This window comes from Oryctolagus cuniculus, chromosome 4, assembly GCF_051225735.1.
Source record: "Oryctolagus cuniculus isolate XC-2025 breed Fujian yellow rabbit chromosome 4, ASM5122573v1, whole genome shotgun sequence".
NCBI classification, from domain to species: Eukaryota; Metazoa; Chordata; class Mammalia; order Lagomorpha; family Leporidae; genus Oryctolagus; species Oryctolagus cuniculus.
The window spans coordinates 77,517,501-77,539,945 of record NC_142870.1 but is presented as its reverse complement, the minus strand read 5'-3'; the positions used below and the strand labels follow the sequence as shown (position 1 = coordinate 77,539,945).

General features: G+C 34.9%; 1 protein-coding gene across 14 annotated transcripts in view; it reads right to left on the bottom strand.

Moving 5' to 3' along the window:
* STXBP5L (syntaxin binding protein 5L) overlaps positions 1 to 22,445 on the bottom strand; it is a 425,888-nt gene that overhangs the window by 97,019 nt on the left and 306,424 nt on the right. For 8 of the 14 annotated variants that reach the window (XM_089331765.1, XM_051859274.3, XM_051859272.3 and 5 more), the window contains exons 19-20: positions 16,320 to 16,471; positions 14,160 to 14,231 (exon numbers count right to left, since the gene is read on the bottom strand). In XM_089331765.1, coding sequence (XP_089187891.1) covers positions 14,160 to 14,231; positions 16,320 to 16,471 — 224 coding nt within the window. The remainder of the gene's footprint in view (positions 1 to 14,159; positions 14,232 to 16,319; positions 16,472 to 22,445) is intronic. The other 6 variants (XM_089331767.1, XM_051859276.3, XM_070072194.2 and 3 more) reach the window with 1 other exon arrangement.

Sequence of the window (22,445 nt, the reverse complement as noted above, 5' to 3'; positions counted from 1 at the left end):
GGGTCACATACCGCTATTAGGACCCACAATAATAGTTAGGTGTTTGTGCTATTGTTTTTGACAACATCCTGTAACATATTGATCATCCTGACCAGATTACATTTGGTGAGATGTCATTCTTGATGCTAGTCTTTGAGTTTTGTTTAAATCCTAAAAGGGCTTAGCTGTTTCTTTCCTTGCTTCTCACTGGTAAACTATCATCCATGGTTTAGTTTAATTAAACAACACTAAATTAAGAGAAGCTATCAGCCTCTTCTAAATTAATTGCCAATGAATTCTCCATTGATCTTGAGGGCACTCTTAGTCTTAAACCTCCTCATCCATTGTTTTCAAAACAAGCTGGTTCACTTTGGGAAATCTTTAGATCTCTTTATTCTTCTAGAGTGCCTCTCCCACTGGACAAAACCTCTGAGACATCATTATGGGTTCTTGGCAATGGTGATGACTTCTGGTTTTTCTCAGCTTATCTTTTCTGAATTAAAACCTTTGCTAGAACAAGATGAAGTGAAGGCAGTCAAGGCCTTAGTATTTTTGACTTGCCACATCTGAGAAAGGGCTCTGTCTTATGAATGGGGGGGTGGGTAGGTGAAAGGAGCCTCTGACCTCTAGGTCACACTTACCAGGAATTAGGCCTCTTCAACTTGGTGTTGGAGGGGATGAGAAATGCTGGCAAACCTGGAGGGGGGAGAGGAATTGAACGGGTTGTGGCTCAAGTGCTACAGACTGTCACTGTTTTTTTTTTACCAAGTTTCTGTAGATTTCTTAGAATAAATGTTTCTTTATTTGCTATATGACTTTGGGACTATTTCTAGAGAGTTAAATGTATTTTTTTAAATATTTTCCACCAGTTTTTTTTTTTTTTTTTTTTTTTTTTTTTTTTTTTTTTTTTTTTTTTGCTGGGGAATGGCTCTGTGGTGTTCCTCAAGCTACCATCTGAAAGTCTATCCTATACATGATATTTTTTTAAAAGTTCATTTTCCATTTTTTGCAGCTATTACATAGAAATAATTGGTTTTAATGCAAGGGAACTTGAAAAAGTTCAAGGAAAAATGGAATTTTAAGATAAGCTTATCTTGGTGCAAAAATGTTTAAAATCAATGCACATGAAGAGTCCTCAAAAAGTTTAAGGAAAATAAATATTTTAAAATCCCTATGCATGGATTTCAAAATTTTTTGCACAGTAAAATTATTAGTTAAATTTTGACATGAAATTTCCTGTATACTGACATGTATTCTTCAAACTTGCTAAATTTACTCAACAGTTTTGCAGCTTTTTTTGTAGATTCCTCTGAGTTTGTCTTCCTTCCTTCCAGATTTATTTATTTGTTTGAAAGTCAGAGTTACAGAGAGGCAGAGGCAGAGGCAGAGACAGAGGTCTTCCATCCACTGGTTCACTTCCTACTTCTCCACTGCTGGAGCTGGGAAGATCCAAAGCCAGGAGCTAGGAGCTTCTTCCAGGTCTCCCATGCAGGTTCAAGGACTTGGGCCAACTTCTACTGCTTTCCCAGGCTATATCAAAGAGCTGGATCAGAAGTGGGGCAGCTGGGACCCACCTATATGGGATGCCAGCACTGCAATTCGTGGCTTTACAGAGCCAGCCCCCTGGGTTTTCCTTATATGCCATTAAATCACTAACAGAGTTTTAATATTTTATTTCCAATATTTAGGAACATTGTAAAATGTGTTTTTTGCCATTATAAGATCATCAACTATAATGCTGAATAATGATGACAATGAATACTATTTTAACTGATTTTAGGGAAAAAACATTCAATATTTCAAAATAAAGTATGATGTTACTTGTAGATCTTCAATTGATGGAATTTATTCAATTGAGGAAATTTTCTTCTTTTGCTGGTTTGCTAAGGATTTTTATCAAAAATAAGTGTCCTATTTGTAAATTCTTATATTTATCTATCTTCCATTTGCTAATATTAAATCTATGTTTTTTGCATCTATGTTCTTGAATCAGACTTGGCTCCATTTTTTCTTCATTGCAGTCTTTGTCAACTTTTGGTTATCTACATTGTACTTGCTGGCCTCTGATAATCAGTTGGAAAGAGTTCCTTGTTTTTCTATTCCCTGGAAGTGTTTTGTGTAGGATTGGTGTTAATCTTCCCTTAGATGCTTGAATTAATCATTGCAGCCTCTGAGCTTATAGATTTTTCTTGATTGTGGATATTTAATTTTGATTTCAAAATGTTTTAATAGATATGTTATTCATATTCTCCAATATATTTGGTATTAGTTTTGTTAGATTTTGCCTTTCATGAAATCTCTTAATTTCATATAACTTGTCAATTTCTAGACATATTTGTTCATAATCTTAATTTTTTATTTCTTATAGAATTCATGTTTCCATTTACATTTCTAGTATTAATTATTCATGTTGTCTTTCTTGCTAATTCTTAAGGCTTTATAGATTTCATTAACCCTATGGCAGAATTTTCTTGTAGTTTTGTTGAACAACTCTACCTTCTAACTCACTGATTTCCGATCTTTACTATTTCCTTTGTGTTTCATTGCTCTTCTATTTTTAATCTAAAAAAAGAAGCTAGATAAGGAGTTTGCAATCTTTTTCTTTTACAAATATACAATATTCTAAACTCTCCTCCAAGCAGCACTGTTTTAGCAGCATCTCACAATTTGTTTCTAAGCCATGAGCTATTTAGAAATGTGTTAATTTCCAAACAGGCAATTTTCAGACACATCTCTTTTATGACTTTCAAATATAATTTCTTTTATGACTTTTTAATTTAATTTCTTTTATAGTAAGAGAAGATAGTCTGCTTGACTTCAATCATTTGTGATTCATTATAACTTATTTTATGGTCCAGCCTGTCCTTGTGAATTCTGCATTTTCACAAGGGTATTTTAAACAGTTTGTAGGAAATGGAATTAAAAGATAAGTTAATCTTAGTACAAAAAATTTGAAATCTATCATATGGTTGTCAAAAAGTTCACGAAAATGCACATTATGAAAAAATTATGCATGGATTTCAAAATTTTTTGTGCCAAAATAAACTTACCTTTTAGTTCCAATTTCTAAGAATTTTTAAAAGAACCATTCTTGAAAAGAATCTATTTTGGGGCCAGCGCCGAGGTTCACTAGGCTAATCCTGTTCCTGTGTCACCAGCACCCCAGGTTCTAGTCCCAGTTGGGGCGCCGGATTCTGTCCCAGTTGCTCCTCTTCCAGTCCAGCTCTCTGCTGTGGCCCAGGAGTACAGTGGAGGATGGCCCAAGTTCTTGGGCCCTGCACCCACATGGGAGACCAGGAGGAAGCACCTGGCTCCTGGCTTCGGATCAGCACAACGTGCCGGCCGTAGCGGCCGTTTTGGGGGTGAACCAATGGAAGGAAGACCTTTCTCTCTTTCTCTCTGTCTCTCACTGTCTAACACTGCCTGTCAAAAAAAAAAAAAAAAAAAAAAGAAAGAAAGAAAGAAAAAGAAAAAAAGAAAAGAATCTATTTTTAATTGTATGATGTAGGTATCTATGTCAGGTCCACTTGGTAAAGACAGATACATAGATTTTTATAACCTTAGACTTACCAATTTTTGTCCATCTATCAGTTATTAATGGGAGGATTATACTTTTGCTTTTTATATTTTGAATATTTCTTTTTAGGGATATATAAGTATATAATTTTTATATCTCCATGACACAGATCAAATCTTTAATATATTTGAACTTCCTTTCCATCTGCTTGACTGGATGCCCCGTTCACCAAATATCAATATAGCAACATCAGCTTTCTGGAGTTAGTGCTTTCATGGAATTCTTTTGCTCTTCTTTTACTTTAACCCATTTGTGTTCTTACAAATAAGGTCCATCTGTTTTAAACATCATATAATTGGGCCTTTTATTTTAAAATCTTTTCTCACAATCTCTGCCTTTTACTTTTCTTGAATGTTTGTGCTATCTAAATTTAATATACTTTTTTATGTCATTAGGTATGTGTATCAACTCCCTATTTCTTTTCAATTTATATCCTGTTCACTTTTTATACTGTTGCTCTCTTCTGTCTTTTGAGAAAATCAAATATGCTTAGTATCTCATTTTATCATTTCTGGCTTCTAAGCGACAGCTCTTTGCTTAATTTTTTTTTAGTGGTTGTTAAGGATAATATGCATTTCTAATTCATCATAGTCTACAATTACTCTTACATAACTTTTCTTATGATGGAGAAACTTACTACAGTGTAGCTCTGTTTACAGCCCTCTTTGTGCTTATGTTGTTATATACTTTAATGTTATTCATTTTACCAAGTTATAAACCCCATAACACATTTTTAGAGTAAATTAATTTTTAAAGAATTTAAGATATAATAATCTTTTACATTCAGCCATCTATTATTTTAAGTGTGCTTCATTTTTTCTTTGTTTTTACTGTATATCTAATTGTCTAATCTTGGAATTATTTTCCTTCAGCTTTAAATATTTCTTCACTGTTTCTTATAGTTCAGGTATATTAATGACAAGTTCATTTACTTCATTTTTGAATGATATTTTTGCTAGATACAGAATTCTGGATTGACAATTATTTTTCTCTAGCACTTAAAAGATATTTTTTTGTCTCTGGCATCAATTAATTCTAACGGGAAATCACTCATTTATATAATTGTTCCACTGTATATTTTTACAATGCATTTATGATTTTTTTCTTTAATGTTGGTTTGAGTTGTTTGACTATCAAGCCTTTTATTCAAGTTTATTTATTTAAAAGGCAGAGTGACAGACAGACAAAAGGACAGGGAGAGATCTTCCATCTGCTGGTCTAGTCCAAAATACTTTCAAAAGCTATGGCTGGGCCAGTCTAAAAAGCAAGGTGCCTGGAACTCCAGCCAAGTCCCAAGCTGGGAGGCAGGAACCTTAGTACTTGACCTCTCATCTACTAACTCCCAGGGTGTGCATTAGTAGGAAGTTGGATCAGGAGATTTGAACCCAGACACTCTGATGTGGGATGCAGACATCTGAAGCAGTGGCTTTATATAATCAAGTCTTAATTGCAACTTTATTTGTATTTTTCTGGTTTAGGTTTTTTTTTTTTTTTTGATGTTTCTTTTCAAATTTAGAAAAACTTCCAGCCACACTTAGAAAATGCTATGCTTCTATTTGAATTATTTCTACTGACATATATTTCCAAGATCTCTGATGGTTTCTACTGTTGTCCCAATATACTGTGAAAACAATTCCATGAGCTTTTGACGTCACACACTTTATTTTTCATTTAATTTCTTATTTGTTTCCTTTTCAGAGTTTTATTTTCTCTTCCATTCTAATTCATCTTTTAAATAAATTCTTACAGTAGTTGTTTAAAAGTTGCCTGCTAATTTCAATTAAATTAATCTACAGATTTGCTGAGATTGATTTTTTCCTCATCTAAATATGAATCATGATTTTCTGCTTTTTCCTGTTTTCTAATTTTTGATGGTATGTGAAATATATAAGAACAGTGAAGCTGAGGCTGGTGCCGCGGCTCACTAGGCTAATTCTCCGCCTTGCGGCGCCGGCACACCGGGTTCTAGTCCCGGTCGGGGCGCCAGATTCTGTCCCGGTTGCCCCTCTTCCAGGCCAGCTCTCTGCTGTGGCCTGGGAGTGCAGTGGAGGATGGCCCAAATACTTGGGCCCTGCGCCCCATGGGAGACCAGGATAAGTACCTGGCTCCTGGCATCGGATCAGCGGTGCGCCGGTCACAGCGCGCTGGCCGCGGTGGCCATTGGAGGGTGAACCAACGGCAAAAGGAAGACCTTTCTCTCTGTCTCTCTCTCTCACTGTCCACTCTGCCTGTCAAAAAATAAAAAAAAATAGTGAAGCTGAAATATTGTATATAGTACACATATGTATAAAGTATATGATATATTTTCTTTTTCATATTTTTTGTTGGCAGCTCAAATGTGATGATCATTCAGATTCCACAAACTACTGAACTAGGCTAGGGTTGGGTTGCAGCTTTAATTAGATCTATTGTTTCAAACTGGATCAAGAAATTCTCCTTGCCTTCTAGTTGGAAACTCAAAGTCCCATACTCCTTTTGCCAAAGGGCTGACCCTTGATTTCAGTCTTTGTGCAAGGCCAGGGTTAGAACGCAGCTTCAGAGAGTTTTAATTAATCTTTTGGTTAAATTGTGTAATTACCCTGGAATGTAAGCACTTCGAGACCATCTGCATTTCCCTGCTTTCCAGTCCCTTCTGCATTTCTACTTTTTCAGGAAAATTCTTGGAATGCTAAGGGTTTGTGACAGTTGTCAAGTTGAATGATTTATTTTGTATATGGGACTCTTCTACATTTCAATCTACAGGCCAGATCACACAGTGCTTACATCTCACTGTCTTTTTCTATTCTTTACATCTATCTCTGGAAGACCCATTCCTTTCCTCTGGTAGGCCCAATTCAGAAACTTGCCCCCATTATGGAAGCTGCTGCAGTTTTCTTCTATGAATGGCTCTTCCTTGTTTAGCATTCAGTTAAGACTTCTTTGAATCCATCACTCTTCAATAAACTCCCCAAAAGGGATGCTTTTATTTTTACAAATGTCATTACCATTGTTTTTTTTTTTTAATTGTTGTTGTCACCAGTGTTGGTATCACAGGGATAAGGTCTTCCAACATTCTGTCTGGAATGGAAAACCCCTCTGTCACTTAATTTAGTATTTTGGAAATACTTTGAAAGCTGGATTGAAGACATGAGGAATGGATACCAGTTGATTAATCCATTATTGACGTGGTAGATATTTTATAGTAAATAAACAATAGAGTAACAGAAGATATAACTCCATTGGCTACAGTAAATTGTGACAAATTTTATAAACAAAGTTTTAGGAATATACACCTGTAAGTTATCTTACTTGAAAACATAATTAAGGTAATATTTCAAGTGGAAACTTTTGAATGTTAAATAAAATAATTGGTATTTTCTAGGAGATTTATAACCAATACACAGGTATTTCCACCCACATAATTAGTTTACACTTTAAAGAATTTTCTTACTCAACTGTTATTTGCTATATAATATTTTGTTATGGAGATACAGTATATAGTAAAATCACTTATTTCAGTACATGTTGATGTCAGTAGAACATTCTTTGTCCTTAGTTATGATAACCAAAAGTATCCCTGGACATTGCTAAATGTCTCCTGGGGAGAACTGCTGCCCTAGCTTATATGAGAATTAGCCTGTTATTTTTAACTCATGATAAGATTACTATTATCTTATTCTAGAAGACCCACAAATTTTGCTACCTGGTATCTTTCTCATTTTGCATTTCTTTGTTCATTTTTATAAGTTCAAAAATTGATGCTTATAATTCCCCTACTAGTTAGAGTCCAATATAGCTGCTTGTCATCACAAAGGTTTAGAACAAGAAAATTTACTTTCAAACTGATTTCACAGAGAAATACTAAAATGTAGAACTGAAAATCATTGATCTAATGATCACATTTCATTTCTTAATCAAATCATACATATTTCTTTATCCAGTCATTCTGTACTTTCCTTTTATTTATCTATTTTAATTAGAAAGCTTCCCATTAAATGCCAATCCTGTACACATGCTGATTCCTATTCCTCCTCATCTTCTTAAGGTACTCCTTTAGCAATTTCCTCGTGCCTCATTATTAATGTCTTTTCTTTGGATTATTCTGTATATATGAAGTAGACAGGCATACAGGTTAAAATTGATTAGGTTTGTGAGCATTTTTAAAATATATTCTAGATACAAGACTTTCATTAGATAAATACTTTGCATATATTTTCTCCTAGTGTTTGGATTAACTTCAATTCTATCCACGTCTTCTGAAGAGCAGAAATTTTTAATTTTCAATAAGTTTGATTTATCTTTATGTACTTTTATGGAGCATGTTTTTGATTTCTCACCTATTTCCTTTAATCCTTTCAGAGAGTTCTTTACCTGTGCCTGGGGAGTTTCATCATATACATGTGTTGACCAGTACTCTATTCCAGGTGAAATCTATGGATTTCTAGAATTCTTTCTTTGTCAGGTGTAGCTATCTTAGTTTTCCTGGTTTTTCTTCTCAATCTCCTCCACTTAGAGAACTTACAGAATTTAGGGTTTCCCCTCTCTTTGCTACAGTCTACATGTTCCCTCAGGGCAGTACATGAGTATGATTGTAGGGGTTCACTTCTTTTGTTTCCCATCTCTCAAGTGATCACTTTTTTTATTGGTTGGTGTCCTATATGTTAAAACCATTGATAGTTTCATTCATTTTGTCAGGGTTATTTATTTATTTTTGGTTGCTTTAGGCAGGAAATTAAATCTGATGTCTGTTGGTCTATCTTGGTTGAAAGTGGAAATTCAAAGCTTGATTGATTCCTTATCTTTTCAAGCTTCACTTAAATGTGTCCTCCTTGGACAGGCTCTTTCCTGACTAGACTCTAAAAAACAGGTACATATTTATCCTATTATATATAATTTTTTTCTATCATAGGTTGCTACCTTTTTTCATTTATAATAGTATACATATAGATTTATTTTATCTGTATATTGTCTGTTATAATTGGAAGGAAAAGACCATTCTTCACTGATAGTTGGACACTTAAGTCTAGAAACCTGTTTGATATAAGGATTTCTCAACAGGTATTTTATTTTTTATTTGATAGTTAGACAGTGAGAGAAGAGAGAGAAAGAGAAAGGTCTTCCTTCTGTTGGTTCACCCCCCAAATGGCCATCATGGCTGGCGCTGTGCCAATCCGAAGCCAGGAGCCAGGTGCTTCTCCTGGTCTCCCATGCGGGTGCAGGGCCCCAAGGACTTGGGCCATCCTCCACTGCCTTCCTGGGCCACAGCAGAGAGCTGGACTGGAAGAGGAACAGCTGGGACTAGAACCCAGTGCCCATATGGGATGCTGGTGCCGTAGGTGGAGGATTAGCCAAGGGAGCCATGGCACTGGACCCCTCAATAGGTATTTTATTGAATGGATTGCCCCTCATTTATTATTTATCATAATTTATGTTGATTTTTGTCCCTTGAAGTATTCCTTCTTTTATTATTCTTTACTTCTCCTCCATTCTTGACTCTCCATTCATTTTAATATTTATTTCCTGTCTTTGCTTATTATCTTATTCTTCCACTTTTCTTTATTTTCTTATTTATTTTTATGATTTGTGTTTTAGTATTCTGCTATCATTCCCCACACTATGAAAATACTCAATCAGACAAAGATGGAAAGCATCCATAGGCACGACTAAAACTCTCCAAAGGATCTCCTGGCTCCAAAATTAGAAACTGATGCACAATTTTTTGATTATAGTCTACCTGAAGCCTTCTTTTTTTCAAATGGAAAATTAAGTTTTTAAGTAGAAAAATTTATTTTATTATAACTAGTAGAAAGAGTTAGGTAATGACGTAGCACCCTGAATTTTAGCCTTAAGTCTTTTATAGATTGGTTATGATTCCAAGAAAGTTGTTTAATGTCTCTCTGTGGCTTGGTTTCATCTTTTATTAAGAGAGTACTATCTAGTATTTACAGATATGCTTTTAAAAACATTAACCCAGAAAATGTAGGTAGGGATTACTACTTAGTTTATATATAAGAAATAATCACAGAGTAATTGAATATCTTGCTTAAGATTACAATTGAAGGCAGTAGTTAATAAGTTAAATAAAAGGTAGTACTTGATCTAAATTTTCTGATCATACATGTGCTGCCCTTTCCAAAGAATTTAACTGCTTCCACAAATCACGACCTAGAATATATGAATTATCCTTTTAGGTATAAAATTTTATTATTTTATTATATAAAAGATTTCAAGATGATAAATCAAAGTTTTAGGGAATGAGACTCTTTGGAGTCTAATCTAGGCTATATGGTGACCAGTGAATGAGCCCAGGAAAAGATTGGAATTAAAATGTTTCTCTAGGCCTGCACTGTGGTGTAGTAGGCTAGGCTCCACATGTGGCACCAGAACCCCATATGGATGCCAGTCGTGTCCTGGCTGCTCCTCTTCTGATCCACCTCTCTGCTATGGCCTGAGAAAGCAGTAGAAGACGGCCCAACTGCTTGTGCATGGGAGACACAGAAGCTCCTGGCTTCGGATCAGCCCAGCTCCGGTTATTGAGACTATTTGGAGAATGAATCAGCACATGGAAGACCTTTCTTTCTCTGTAACACTACCTCTCAAACAAATAAATAAAATCTAAAAAAAATGTTTATCCAGTAATGAAAAGGCATAAGGTTCAACAGAATGTAATGTCACTTCAGGAGAAAAACTGATATAATAAATTAAAAATTTTTAGAGATAGAAGGGACCTTTCATGAGACATTTGTCATTATCTCTTCAATTTAAATATATGAAAGCTTTTAGTTTTGTTTTTGAATATATTATTTCATTGATAGTGGGTAAAAACTAGGAAAAAGGTGGTTTCTGATTACAGAATAATGAGTTTGGTTTCTAATGTACCCAAAACATTAAGAGATACAGTATCATATAGTACAAAGCATATGTAGTGACTTTAGCATCAAGTATGTGTAAGGTTGGTTCCCTCTTACTCTGTGTGGTTTTAAGAGACTAATTTAATGTCTTTTAGCTTCAGTTCTCTTATCTTTGGAGGAATCTATTAATACATATCAATCTGCCTCAACAGGTTGTAATGACCATTAAACAGTATGACCCTGCTGGATTGCCTCAAACAACTCCAGAATAGAATGGACACTCAGTGGAAGCATGTTCTGTCTTCTCATATAGGGAAAATGCAGATATAATTTACTGAAAGTTGGGGAACAACTCATGAAATTGCTGTACAGTTTCTATATAGTAAACTGAGGTGATACAAATATGACTAATTTTATTTTAAGCAATAGTTCAACTTCAAACCTAATTTCCATAAAATTTACTTATGTTTTTATTTTATTTGAGATGCAGGGAGACAGAGAAACAGATATATAGACAGAGACAGAGATAAAGAGACAGGTAGAAAGACTGACAGAGGGAACTGCAACCCATTGGTTCACTCCCCTAAAGCTACAATAGCCAGGACTGAGCCAGGTCTGGGGCTGGAGTCAGGAACTAGGAGTGCAACCTAGGTTTCTCATGTAGGTGGCAGGAACCCAACTATTTGAGCCTTCATCACTTTCTCCCAAGGCATAAAGAGCAAGAGCTAGAAATCATCCCAAGCACTACAATGTAGGACATGGACATCTTCACTGTTAGGCTAGATGCCTAGTTCCATAAAATTAATTTTTAAAAGAAAATTCCAGAATATACATTTGTATCATTAAATAATGAGTATTTTTTCATGAAATATACTATTAATTATCAAAGGGGGAAGGGCTTTAGAAAATATGATTTAAAACCCCAGGGATTGTCTGAGTCTCCATGGAACTCACTGGTAAAAACGTCTCTTTAAGTCCTTCTAAGAACTTTATCTTTTTTTTTTTTATTCAAGAGGTAGAGAGAGGGAAAGAGGAAGAGGGTGAGGGTGAGGGAGAGAAACAGAGAGTAAAAACTTCCCAGCTTCTGGTTTACTTCCCAAGTGCCTATAACAACCTGGACCAAGATCAGCTACAGCTGGTAGCTGGGAACTCAATCTGGGTCTCCCACATGGGTGGAAGTAATTCAACTACTTGAGTCATCACTGCTGCTTCCCAGTATTAGCAGGAAACTGTAATTGGGAACTGGAGGCAAGAATCAAACCTGATGTAGGACACAGGAGTCTTAACCAGACTCTTAACTGCTAAGCTAAAGGTTGATCCCTATTGACTTGATTTTACTTCTATCTTGACATTTTAGGTTTCTTTTAGTTAAAAGAAATTATGACCAGTTTTGCAAAATTCCAGTTAATTCTAAGTACAAAACCTAGTTCTTCTGCCATCTGTCAGATCTGAAAATTCTCCTAGTTGTCTAGGTGAAAGAAAGGAGCCAGGTGCCATGCTCTAACCTACTACCATCATAATATATTTACTGAGCTCATGACTTGTGCTGGCATAAAAGACATACAAAAATTTAGATATGAATTTCAGTTTCTTGTCATGCATTTGGAAAGGTAGAGCATATGCATAAAAATATGTATCCCTCCAAATAAATAGAGCAGTGCCAACTAAACAATGCAGGCCCCCACTGTGTACAAACTTATACACTGTAGGCATTTAAACAAAGAAGTTGACACAACAGGGCTCTTGGCAGCACTATGAAGTGAAATTTGAACAGGCCATCTCCTGAGAAGCAATGGTAAGTGTAAATCAAAAGGGTAGTAGCACACACACACACCTGGCTTAAGGGGAATTTTTTTTATGAGAGTAGTAGAAAAATCATTTTAAGATGTAAATGAAAAACATGGATCTTTGAGGACCCTGAATGAAAGGTTGAAAGATTTGACTTTTTTTTAAGGTTTTCTTAAGATTATTGAGCATTCCTTAGAACTTCTGTGTCCTTTAAATCATGATTGGTACTGTAGATTTGTGATGAACCAAGAACCTACTCCTGTCCCTATCCTCAATTTCCAATTTCTGTTTTTCCATAAAAGCATAACATTTATTATAGGACAAACAGAAAATACAGTAAAGCATGAAGGGTAAGTTTGTGAATTCTACAACCTCATATCCTAGAAACTTTTGTCCCCTACCCCACTCTACAATGTAGAGAAAATTCCTCCTTTGAAAGGCTGAGATTCAGAAGTCTGAATATGTGTGATAAACCACCTGGAGATGATTTATATGAAAGGTTTTTGCTTCAACCCTTTATGTTGTCTAGGGGATGGGTATGAAAAGGATGGTATAGATCAAACGTCAGGAAACTTTTATGTAAAGAGTAAGGTGGCAAATATTTTAGGGCTGTGGGCCATATGGTTTCTGGTGAAACTACTTAACTCTGCCATTGCAGCATAAAAGCAGCCACAGATACCATGAAAAATGAATGAGTGTGGTTCAGTATCAATAAAACTTTATTATGGAAACTGAAATTTCAAATAGTTTTCAGATTTCAAAAAATATCATAATGTCTCCTAAGAGTACCCTGGGATAAGAAAATGTTTGGGGTTACTGAGGCACTGTTATCATAGTACGTAGTAATTATAGGGTTTAGGACCAGCAGAAGCCAACATAGATATCAATGTCCATATACAAAGCACAGAGAGTTGAAACAAAGAGAAACACCCCAAAAGTGGATGAACTGATAGAACAGAAAACTAGATAATACTTTTGAGCAAAAATAAGTTGCCTTCTGAGAAGTCCCAGAAAAAATTTTAAGGGATTGACTTCTGTACGTGAGAGGGTAAAAACCATTTAAAGTTTTAATTTCTATAACTGATATGATGCCATTAGAAACTATAAGCTAGTGAGGACTGAAGAAATTCAGGTTACAAAAAAATACCAATGTGAATGTGAATAGATTTGAGGATATACGTGTATATAAGTGTATTTTAGACAAATATCAGGCCCTCTTGTATGTATTAATAAGCTATCCATTATATAACATTAACATATTATAAACATTTTTCATGTAATAAACATTTGTCAAAGTATCATCTGCCCCTTTTGTCAAACACACACTGACCCTCCATCCTTTCTGCACCAGTTTTAGAATTGCTTACTCTAGCCATCTTCAGATCTGCATTGACTTTCATAGTAAATGTTGATACTATTTGCCTTTTCGTTTATGGACTTAATTCCTCTACTTCAGTGTTTGATATCTAAAATCACTATAGAAATGCATGTTTGTGTATCCAACTTTAGTAAAAAGCATCAGAAATTAGGCATACTTACTTATCTATAAGAGAAATAATCACATAAAAGCAGCAAATAATGTGGCTCTGTTTAGAATAATGTTATAAAACTGGAAAAAGCACAAGGTTTCCAAAATAAGAAATCCTCAAATTATGGTTGATACTAGTATACCGGGTTTATTATTTACAAAGACATCATGACTCTTCTTCCTCACAAGACACTGACTCTTAGACTAACAGGACATGTTCTGAATGATTTGAAATAAACACTGAAATAATATGAGTGAGTGGCTTCATGACAATAATGATTTGAAACACATATATAACAAACTCTAGTAAATTAACAGGTTGCACTTTCATAACAAAACAAAAATTTGCATGCATGCAGAATGTGTTTTAAAAAACACATTACTGAGCTTTGACAAATGGATTAACCCAAGCATTATGAAACTGAAAAAGCTTTTGCCTAACCTTTATAGAACTTACTCTGATAGGAAGTACGGATCCGTTTCGTTAAATCAGGATAAAAGTTAGATAGGCCACGCATGCAAAAGTTGTCTTTGGAACATGCCAGAACATCAGCATCAGCAGCAGGCAGAGAAAAGAGAGAAAAATAGTCTAAAGTGAAAGGAAGTGATATCATACCATAATCTAGAACAGCCAAGATGAAGAAATTGCAGCAAGATTAAGTAGTTGAATTAGAAAGGAGATATTAAAAATAAATCAATTAGAAATTAAGAGATGACAGATGAGAGATGAGAATGCTTTAGCAATTTTATTTGATGAAATATCTTATAAAAAGAGATGGCATACTTTTCTACATGTTTTTATACAGTATACTTATTTGGCTTATAAATAATATACATGCATTACCTCAATGTCAAAATGGTCATCTTTAATTATTCAGAAATTAGAAAGCAAGCTTAGGGATTTTAGTCTTTAATATGTTATGTATATAATATAAAATGAGCACTAATTGCAGTCATGGACACTAAATACAAACCAAGTTTATGACATCATCACAGTTCTTCCTGATTTTTTAAAATATTTTTGAGATAACATATTTTTAATTTACATTATAGTTAAAGGCTTAGTGCTCCACTAAATTAAGAGTTTTAAAGTAAGATGACCCTAAATTCAGCAGGAATATAGGCAAGGACTATAAACAATAATCAAAAGAAAAGATGTTCATTTCACTCATATATCGTAAATTTTATAATAATCATTAAATTCTAAGCTCTGATTATAAATGTTGAGGCACAAGTTTAAATAAAATTGAATAACATTACTTTTATCAAAATACATATTTTTCACTTCACTTTGTAGATACGGAAAGAAACTTAGACACTTTCATAGGACCCAGAGCTTGTCTTACTGAATTGGTGCTTTTAGCATTACCCACTATCCCCAAACATTTACCTGTCCTGTAGTATGTGAACTTTCAAAAATCAGCTTTTCATTTCTCAATTTTGAGGGAATCTTCTGATACGTTTATGTCTCTCTTAAGAAAACCATTAGTAGCTAAGCAGAGCATGTAGAATTTGAATTTTCCAGCACTTCTAAAGTATTGCTAAAAATCAGTATCTCTAACAACAACAAAAAACCCCTCTCATTTCCTGAAGGACTAAGTGTGTGTCCTTGAAAGGGTCTAAATCAGCAACTGGAAAAGGGCTCAGACTTACAAAAGACGTTATCAAAGGAGCAGAATTTCAGTATATTAAATTTTATTAGTCCAAAAGGGAAATTCATTTATTATCAGTCAGATTTTAAATTTGACACATTTGTCATTTGGTAACACCTATCATCATCTTTTAATCGTTATTACAAAATATTCTTCTCATGGGCATACTTAGTAGAGTCTTCAATATTCAGTTAATTATTTTAAGTAAAACAAAGCAGAAAATTAAAAAGACTTGCTTAAAATAACATACAATGTGCTATTGGAAAATTCTATTTGTAGACATTTGGCTCAATATTTTTATCAACTAGATTAGATCAGTGGGCAGGAGACACAAAGTTTTGCTACTGTTTACAACACCAACTCTGGTTATAGACTGGAATTTCAGTAAAACTTTGGATAATTTGTCATGTTAACATTAAACCTTATTTCCCAATTGACCTTATTTATTTTATAGCTAATTCAATAATTTATTGGTCCCACCAAAAATGCCATATTTCATTGTGTATGAATGTTTACTATAGCTATGAAAATGCTTCCAATAAAGTCATTATTCATCAAATAAGGGAGTTAACTGAAGACTTAAAAGTAGTCAGTGATCTAAGATGATCTTTTTAACATGGTCAGACATATTGGAAGAAAGTTAACCTGGTTAACACAACCATTGCAAGGGCTTTTTACTTCCAGATGTTTGATTTTCATAGTATTCTTATAATAGCTTCTTATTTTCTATTATTTCTTAGCAATTCAACCTAACAAACTTGAGATGCTCCCTATCTTCAACAGCAAATAGTTTAAACATCCCCCTGTCCTTTCAGAGTCTCATTATATTTCTTCCCAATTCACTTTACTTGTATTGTTAATTATAGCAGCATACATTTGAATAACATCACAGATGAAAGGAAATTTAAAAGTAAGAAAACAGATACACAAATCAAGTTTATAACCCATCATGTTTTATTTCCTACCTGCGATGAACTGCTTGTTCTTACGAGGGGACCGTGGTTGTCGCTGGTATAAGTCACTTGACCTATACAGATCAAAGGTTCCCATGCTTAGCAGTACTGTCTTCTGTATAAAATCCACCACAGCCAATCCATTGCAGTTCCCAAATGCAACTCTGAGAGAGAAAAAATGTGTAGCTAGAATGTATCATAACAAACACAATTTTTTTTTATCTTTAAGTTTAAAATAAGATTATTGGAAAGTAATGGCCAGAGTTGGGGAGGTTGGGTAGTGATTAGTGTAAAGTCAAGATGACTTGCCTTTACATGGTATATACTGACTAACAGCCATGACCATGTACTAAAGCAACAGGATGACCTGCAATTACATTTTATCAATTTTATCATGTAAGTAGTGATTAGTCAATCTGCTAGTTAACTCAATATTATATTTTTGTCAAAGAATAGCACAATTTTTCTCTATGTAAGGAGCAGATAGGCCAAGAAATATTATACTTTAATAGCTACAAATTCTTAGGAAAAATTAGCATAATTATATTTTCTAAATATTATCATAATTATTAGACTCCAAGTTCTTTTTTATTTTTAATTTTTTTATTTGACAGAGTTAGACAGTGAGAGAGAGAGAGACAGAGAGAAAGGTCTTCCTTCAATGGTTCACTCCCCAAAATGGCCACCGTGCCGATCCGAAGCCAGGACCCAGGTGCTTCCTCCTGGTCTCCCATGTGAGTGCAGGGGACCAAGCACTTGGGCCATCCTCCACTGCCCTCCTGGGCCCCAGCAGAGAGTTGGACTGGAAGAGGAGCAACCAGGACTAGAACCTGGCACCCACATGGGATGCCGGCGCCACAGGCAGAGGATTAGCCAAATGAGCCATGGCGCCGGCCCCCAAGTTCTCTTCTTAAAAAAAGAAAAATAAAAATTAACCCCATATAAGATTTTCACATTACAGTAAATATCAGGAGATATAGCTTTTATTCACAAAAACTTTAACAAATTCAGATCTTTTTGCTGTTTACTTTGTACCACTTATTGAAAGCCAAAAACATTTGCTTATTTCTTTTCTAAGTCTCTGGAGAAATTAAAACAGAGACCATTCTTAAGCAAGCATTTTGGTCAACTTAATCAGCAGGCATAAATTAACTCTTTTTCCTCCATTTACAATATGTTCTCTAGCTGATCATCTCTGAACTTTTTTGCTCCCTAAACTGTTTTAAACACAGGCTAGTTGTATGAATGTTTTTCACTTGCTTCATGTATATCCGTGTTGTTTCATTTCTTAAATTGAATCTTGTTTACAAACCATCTGCATAGTCAAATATAGTTTTTTTTAACTTTTATTTAATGAATATAAATTTCCAAAGTACAGCTTATGGATTACAATGCCCCCCCCCATAACTTCCCTCCCACCTGCAACCCTCCCCTTTCCCGCTCCCTCTCCCCTTCCATTCACATCAAGACTCATTTTCAATTCTCTTTATATACAGAAGATCAGTTTAGCATTAAGTAAAGATTTCAACAGTTTGCACCCACATAGAAACACAAAGTGAAAAATACTGTTTGAGTACTAGTTATAGCATTAAATCACAATGTACAGCACATTAAGAACAGAGATCCTACATGAGGAGTAAGTGCACAGTGACTCCTGCTGTTGACGCAACAATTTGACACTCTTGTTTATGGCATCAGTAATCACCCTAGGCTCTTGTCATAAGTAGCCAAGGCTATGGAAGCCTTGTGAGTTCACCAACTCTGATCATATTTAGACAAGGTCGTAGTCAGAGTGGAAGTTTCCTCCCTTCAGAGAAAGGTACCTCCTTCTTTGATGACCTGTTCTTTCCACTGGGATCTCACTCGCGGAGATCTTTCATTTAGGTCATTTTTTTTTTTTTGACAGAGTGTCTTGGCTTTCCATGCCTGAAATACTCTCATGGGCTTTTCAGCCGGATCCGCATGCCTTAAGGGCTGATTCTGAGGCCAGAGTGCTGTTTAGGACATCTGCCATTCTATGAGTCTGCTGTGTATTTTGCTTCCCATGTTGGATCGTTCTCTCCCTTTTTTATTCTATCAGCTAGTATTTGCAGACACTAGTCTTGTTTATGTGCTCCCTTTGGCTCTTGGTCCTATCATTACGATCAATTGTGAACAGAAATTGATCACTTGGACTAGTGAGATGGCATTGGTACATGCCACCTCGATGGGATTGAATTGGAATCCCCTGGTATATTTCTAACTCTACCATTTGGAGAAAGTCAGCTTGAGCATGTCCCAAATTGTACATCTCTTCCCTCTCTTATTCCCACTCTTATATTTAACAGGGATCACTTTTCAGTTAAGTTTCAACACTTAAGAATAACTGTGTATTAATTACAGATTGTAACCAATAGTATTAAGTAGAACAAACAAAAAAATACTAAGAGGGATAACGTATTAAGTTGTTCATCAACAGTCAGGGCAAGGGCTGATCAAGTCACCATTTCTCATAGTGTTCATTTCACTTTAACAGGTTTCCTTTTTGGTGCTCGGTTAGTTGTCACCGATCAGGGAGAACATATGATGTGTGTCCTTTTGGGACTGGCTTATTTCACTTAGCATAATGTTTTCCAGATTCCTCCATTTTGTTGCAAATGACTGGATTTCATTGTTTTTTACTGCTGTATAGTATTCTACAGAGTACGTATCCCATAATTTCTTTATCCAGTCTACTGTTGATGGGCATTTAGGTTGATTCCAGGTCTTAGCTAATGTGAATTGAGCTGCAATAAACATTAAGGTGCAGCCCATTTTTTTGTTTCCCAATTTAATTTCCTTTGGGTTTTACCTTCCAAGGAGTGGGATGGCTGGGTTGAATGGTAGGGTTATATTCAGGTTTCTGAGGAATCTCCAGACAGACTTCCATAGTGGCTTTACCAGTTATTTCTACTCTATCACACTGCCATTGTCACAAGTTAAAAAAAATATCTATCCTTACTAAATGTTTTACAGTTCACATAGAGTTCTGTATCGTCTAGTAAAAGAGACCTGGAATGGCGAAAAAAGAGTATTGTTACATAAATCAGAAGACTGTGTTGATTCTCATTTTCATCATTTATAGGTTATATAATGTTGAGAAAAATTAATGAATTTTGCTGGGTCTCAGTTTCTTTATAATGAGAATTACAAGAAAACACTGTTATTTTACCTAGTTCACTGAGCTTTTATGACCATTAAGTCAGGACATTATTTTTAAGTTATGCTTAAAAATTCTCCACATAAAGGAGACATTTATTTAAACATTGTAAATAAATTTAATATTGCAAATACTAAAATTATACTATGTAATAAATTTAAATTTTTACATTAAAATATAGCTAATTAATTCTTCTTACAGTTATAATAGAGTTTCCTAAATGCAATATTTATGGAAAATGCAACTAGACTATATGACAACAACCATAAATCATTATTCTTTTGTTGGAATTAAAAATAAGATTGGAAAGTCACAATGCAGAATTAGGGTACTCAGTGGTTATTATGAAGTCAGTAAAGGACTGGATTTAATCTCTTATACTAAACTAGTAGGAATATAGACATAACATAGTAAGTAACAGTTTTCACATATTGATCACAGATGACATAGGATAGGAAGACAGAAAGATAACAATAAAGGTAAACTTCACAAATGTTCTGGCTTAATGCCTGGAGAGATTTTGCAGGCTACAGCACTAGAAAATGAAACTCAAAGAGAGATCAGTGATCTCACAACTGAGGGGACAGATCACAGATTTAGCCTGTAAAAGCAACTAGAACATCCATGTGAAGAAACTGTCTAAGAACTGGAAAAGAACCACCCAAAATATAAAGCAAACCAAGTTGCAAAACTGACACAAGTTGAGAATATTTCATGTTACTATCAATGATCTGCAGAGATCTCCTAATACACAGAACAGCAGATAGGCTGTTGCCACCCCTGTAGCAGGAGAAATTTGCCACAGCATCAGGAGAAATTGAGAGATTAAATATTTTTTGGCACTCACACTAAAAAGGCTTTAAACCAATGATTGCAAGTTACTTAACTGCCTTTCAGAAAAATATCCAACACTGTTGAAAATAATCAAATACTATCAAAAATATAAAATTCATAATGTCTGGTCATAAAAAGCAGCAGGTACATAAAGGATTGGGAACATAATTGATAATCAATAATCAGAGGAGAAAATACCTCAATAGAAGTATGTCCAGAAATGAAGTATGATAAAATTAGCATAGATATTAAAGTGCTTCTAAAATATTTCAGATAGTCAAGAAGGTTGAGGAAAAACATGAATGTGATAAAGCAAGAAACCATAGGTATAAAAAAGGACACAAAGTAGATTTTTGGATATCTTGCACTACCATTTTTTTTTGCAGCACTATTTAGAATAGCCAAGATATGGAATCAACCACAATGTCTTAGCAGTGAGTGAGTGGATACACATGCACGCACACACACACACACAATCATGTACACAATAACATTTAGCCATAAGAAAGAAATTCTGCCATCTGTATCCAAGTGGATGAAATCATTTAACAAGCAAGGCAGAGAAAAATATCACATTAAAAAGAGAGATTTATTTATTTGAAAGACGGAGTTAAACAGAGGGAGGAACACATACACAGACGAGAGACAGAGGGTTGGAGAAGGAAGAAAGAGAAAAGAGAAAAGAGAGAGAGAGAATATGAAAGAATGAATCTTCCATTTGCTAGTTCACTTTTCAAATGGCCTGCGACAGCCAGGGCAGGAGCAGGGCATAGCTAGGAACCATGAGCTTCATCAGGGCCTCCCATGTGGATGCAGGGCCCAATCCTCAGCTGCTTTCCCAGGCACATTAGCTGGGAGCTGGATTGGAAGTAGAGCAGTGGAGACTCAAACTGGTGCTCATATGGGATGTCAACACTGCAGGCAGTTTTCTTATCCCTCTGCACCACAACACTGACCTTCACATGTTCTCATTCAACGAAAACAATAATTTAAATAAAGCTGAAGTTACATTAATATAAACAAAGTATATTTCAGAACAAGGAAAATTTTGAGGAACAAATAGGAAGAATGATTAAAGGGTAACTCATACAGAAGATATAGTAACATTAAGTGTGGATTCATCTAGTGATAGACCTTCAAAATACATGGTAAAACTGGAAGGGAAAATAGACAAATCCACAACTAAAGTTGAGGACACATTCTTTTTTCAATAATTGATAATGTATTAGACAAAACAAATTAGATAAAAAAACTGACTGAACCAAAATGTATGGAACAATCAACATTATAATAACATCAAATCTGCAAAATACTAAGTAATAAATATAGTCACATATGTGGAAAATCTGTACACTGAAAATTATAATTCATGAGAAAAATTTAAGAAGACCTTAATAAAGGGAGTTATAACTTGCTTAAAGACCTAAAATTAATCATGCATGCTCTCTAAAGTGATATGTAAATTCACAGCAATTCCAGCACATTTCTTGTTTAAGAAGTTGAAAACATGACTGTAAAGTATATTTGGAAATATAATGGATCTAAAATAATCCAAATAGTTTTGAAAAATAAGAAGGTTTAAGGACTTGTATTTCAAGAAAGTTACAGGAATCAAGACAGAATGGTACTGGCAAAAAGACAGATATAGATATTAAATGGCATGGAAGAATGCCCAAAAACAAACTCATACATACATTGTTAATTAATATTCGATGGTGTGCTAATTCCAAGGAGAATACAGTATTTCAACAAAAGATGATTAAAAATTGGACATCCACTAGTAAACAATTGAGGGGTCCAGTGTCATGGCACAGCAAGGTAAGCGGCTGCCTGTGACACAGGCATCTCATATTAGAGTGCCAATTCAAGTGCTCTGTTTTCCAATTCAGCTCCCTACTAATGCACTTGGGAAGACAGTGGAAGATGGCCCAGTATTTGGGCACCTGCACCCACATGGGAGACCCAGATGGAGTTTCTGACTCCTGGCTTCAGCTTGGCCTAGCCCCAGCCATTGCAGCCATTTAGGGAGTTAACCAACAGATGGAAGAAATGTTTCTCCCTCTCACTCTATCTCTATGCCTGTCTAATAAAATAAATAAATCTTTAAAAATTGATTAAAAATTGAC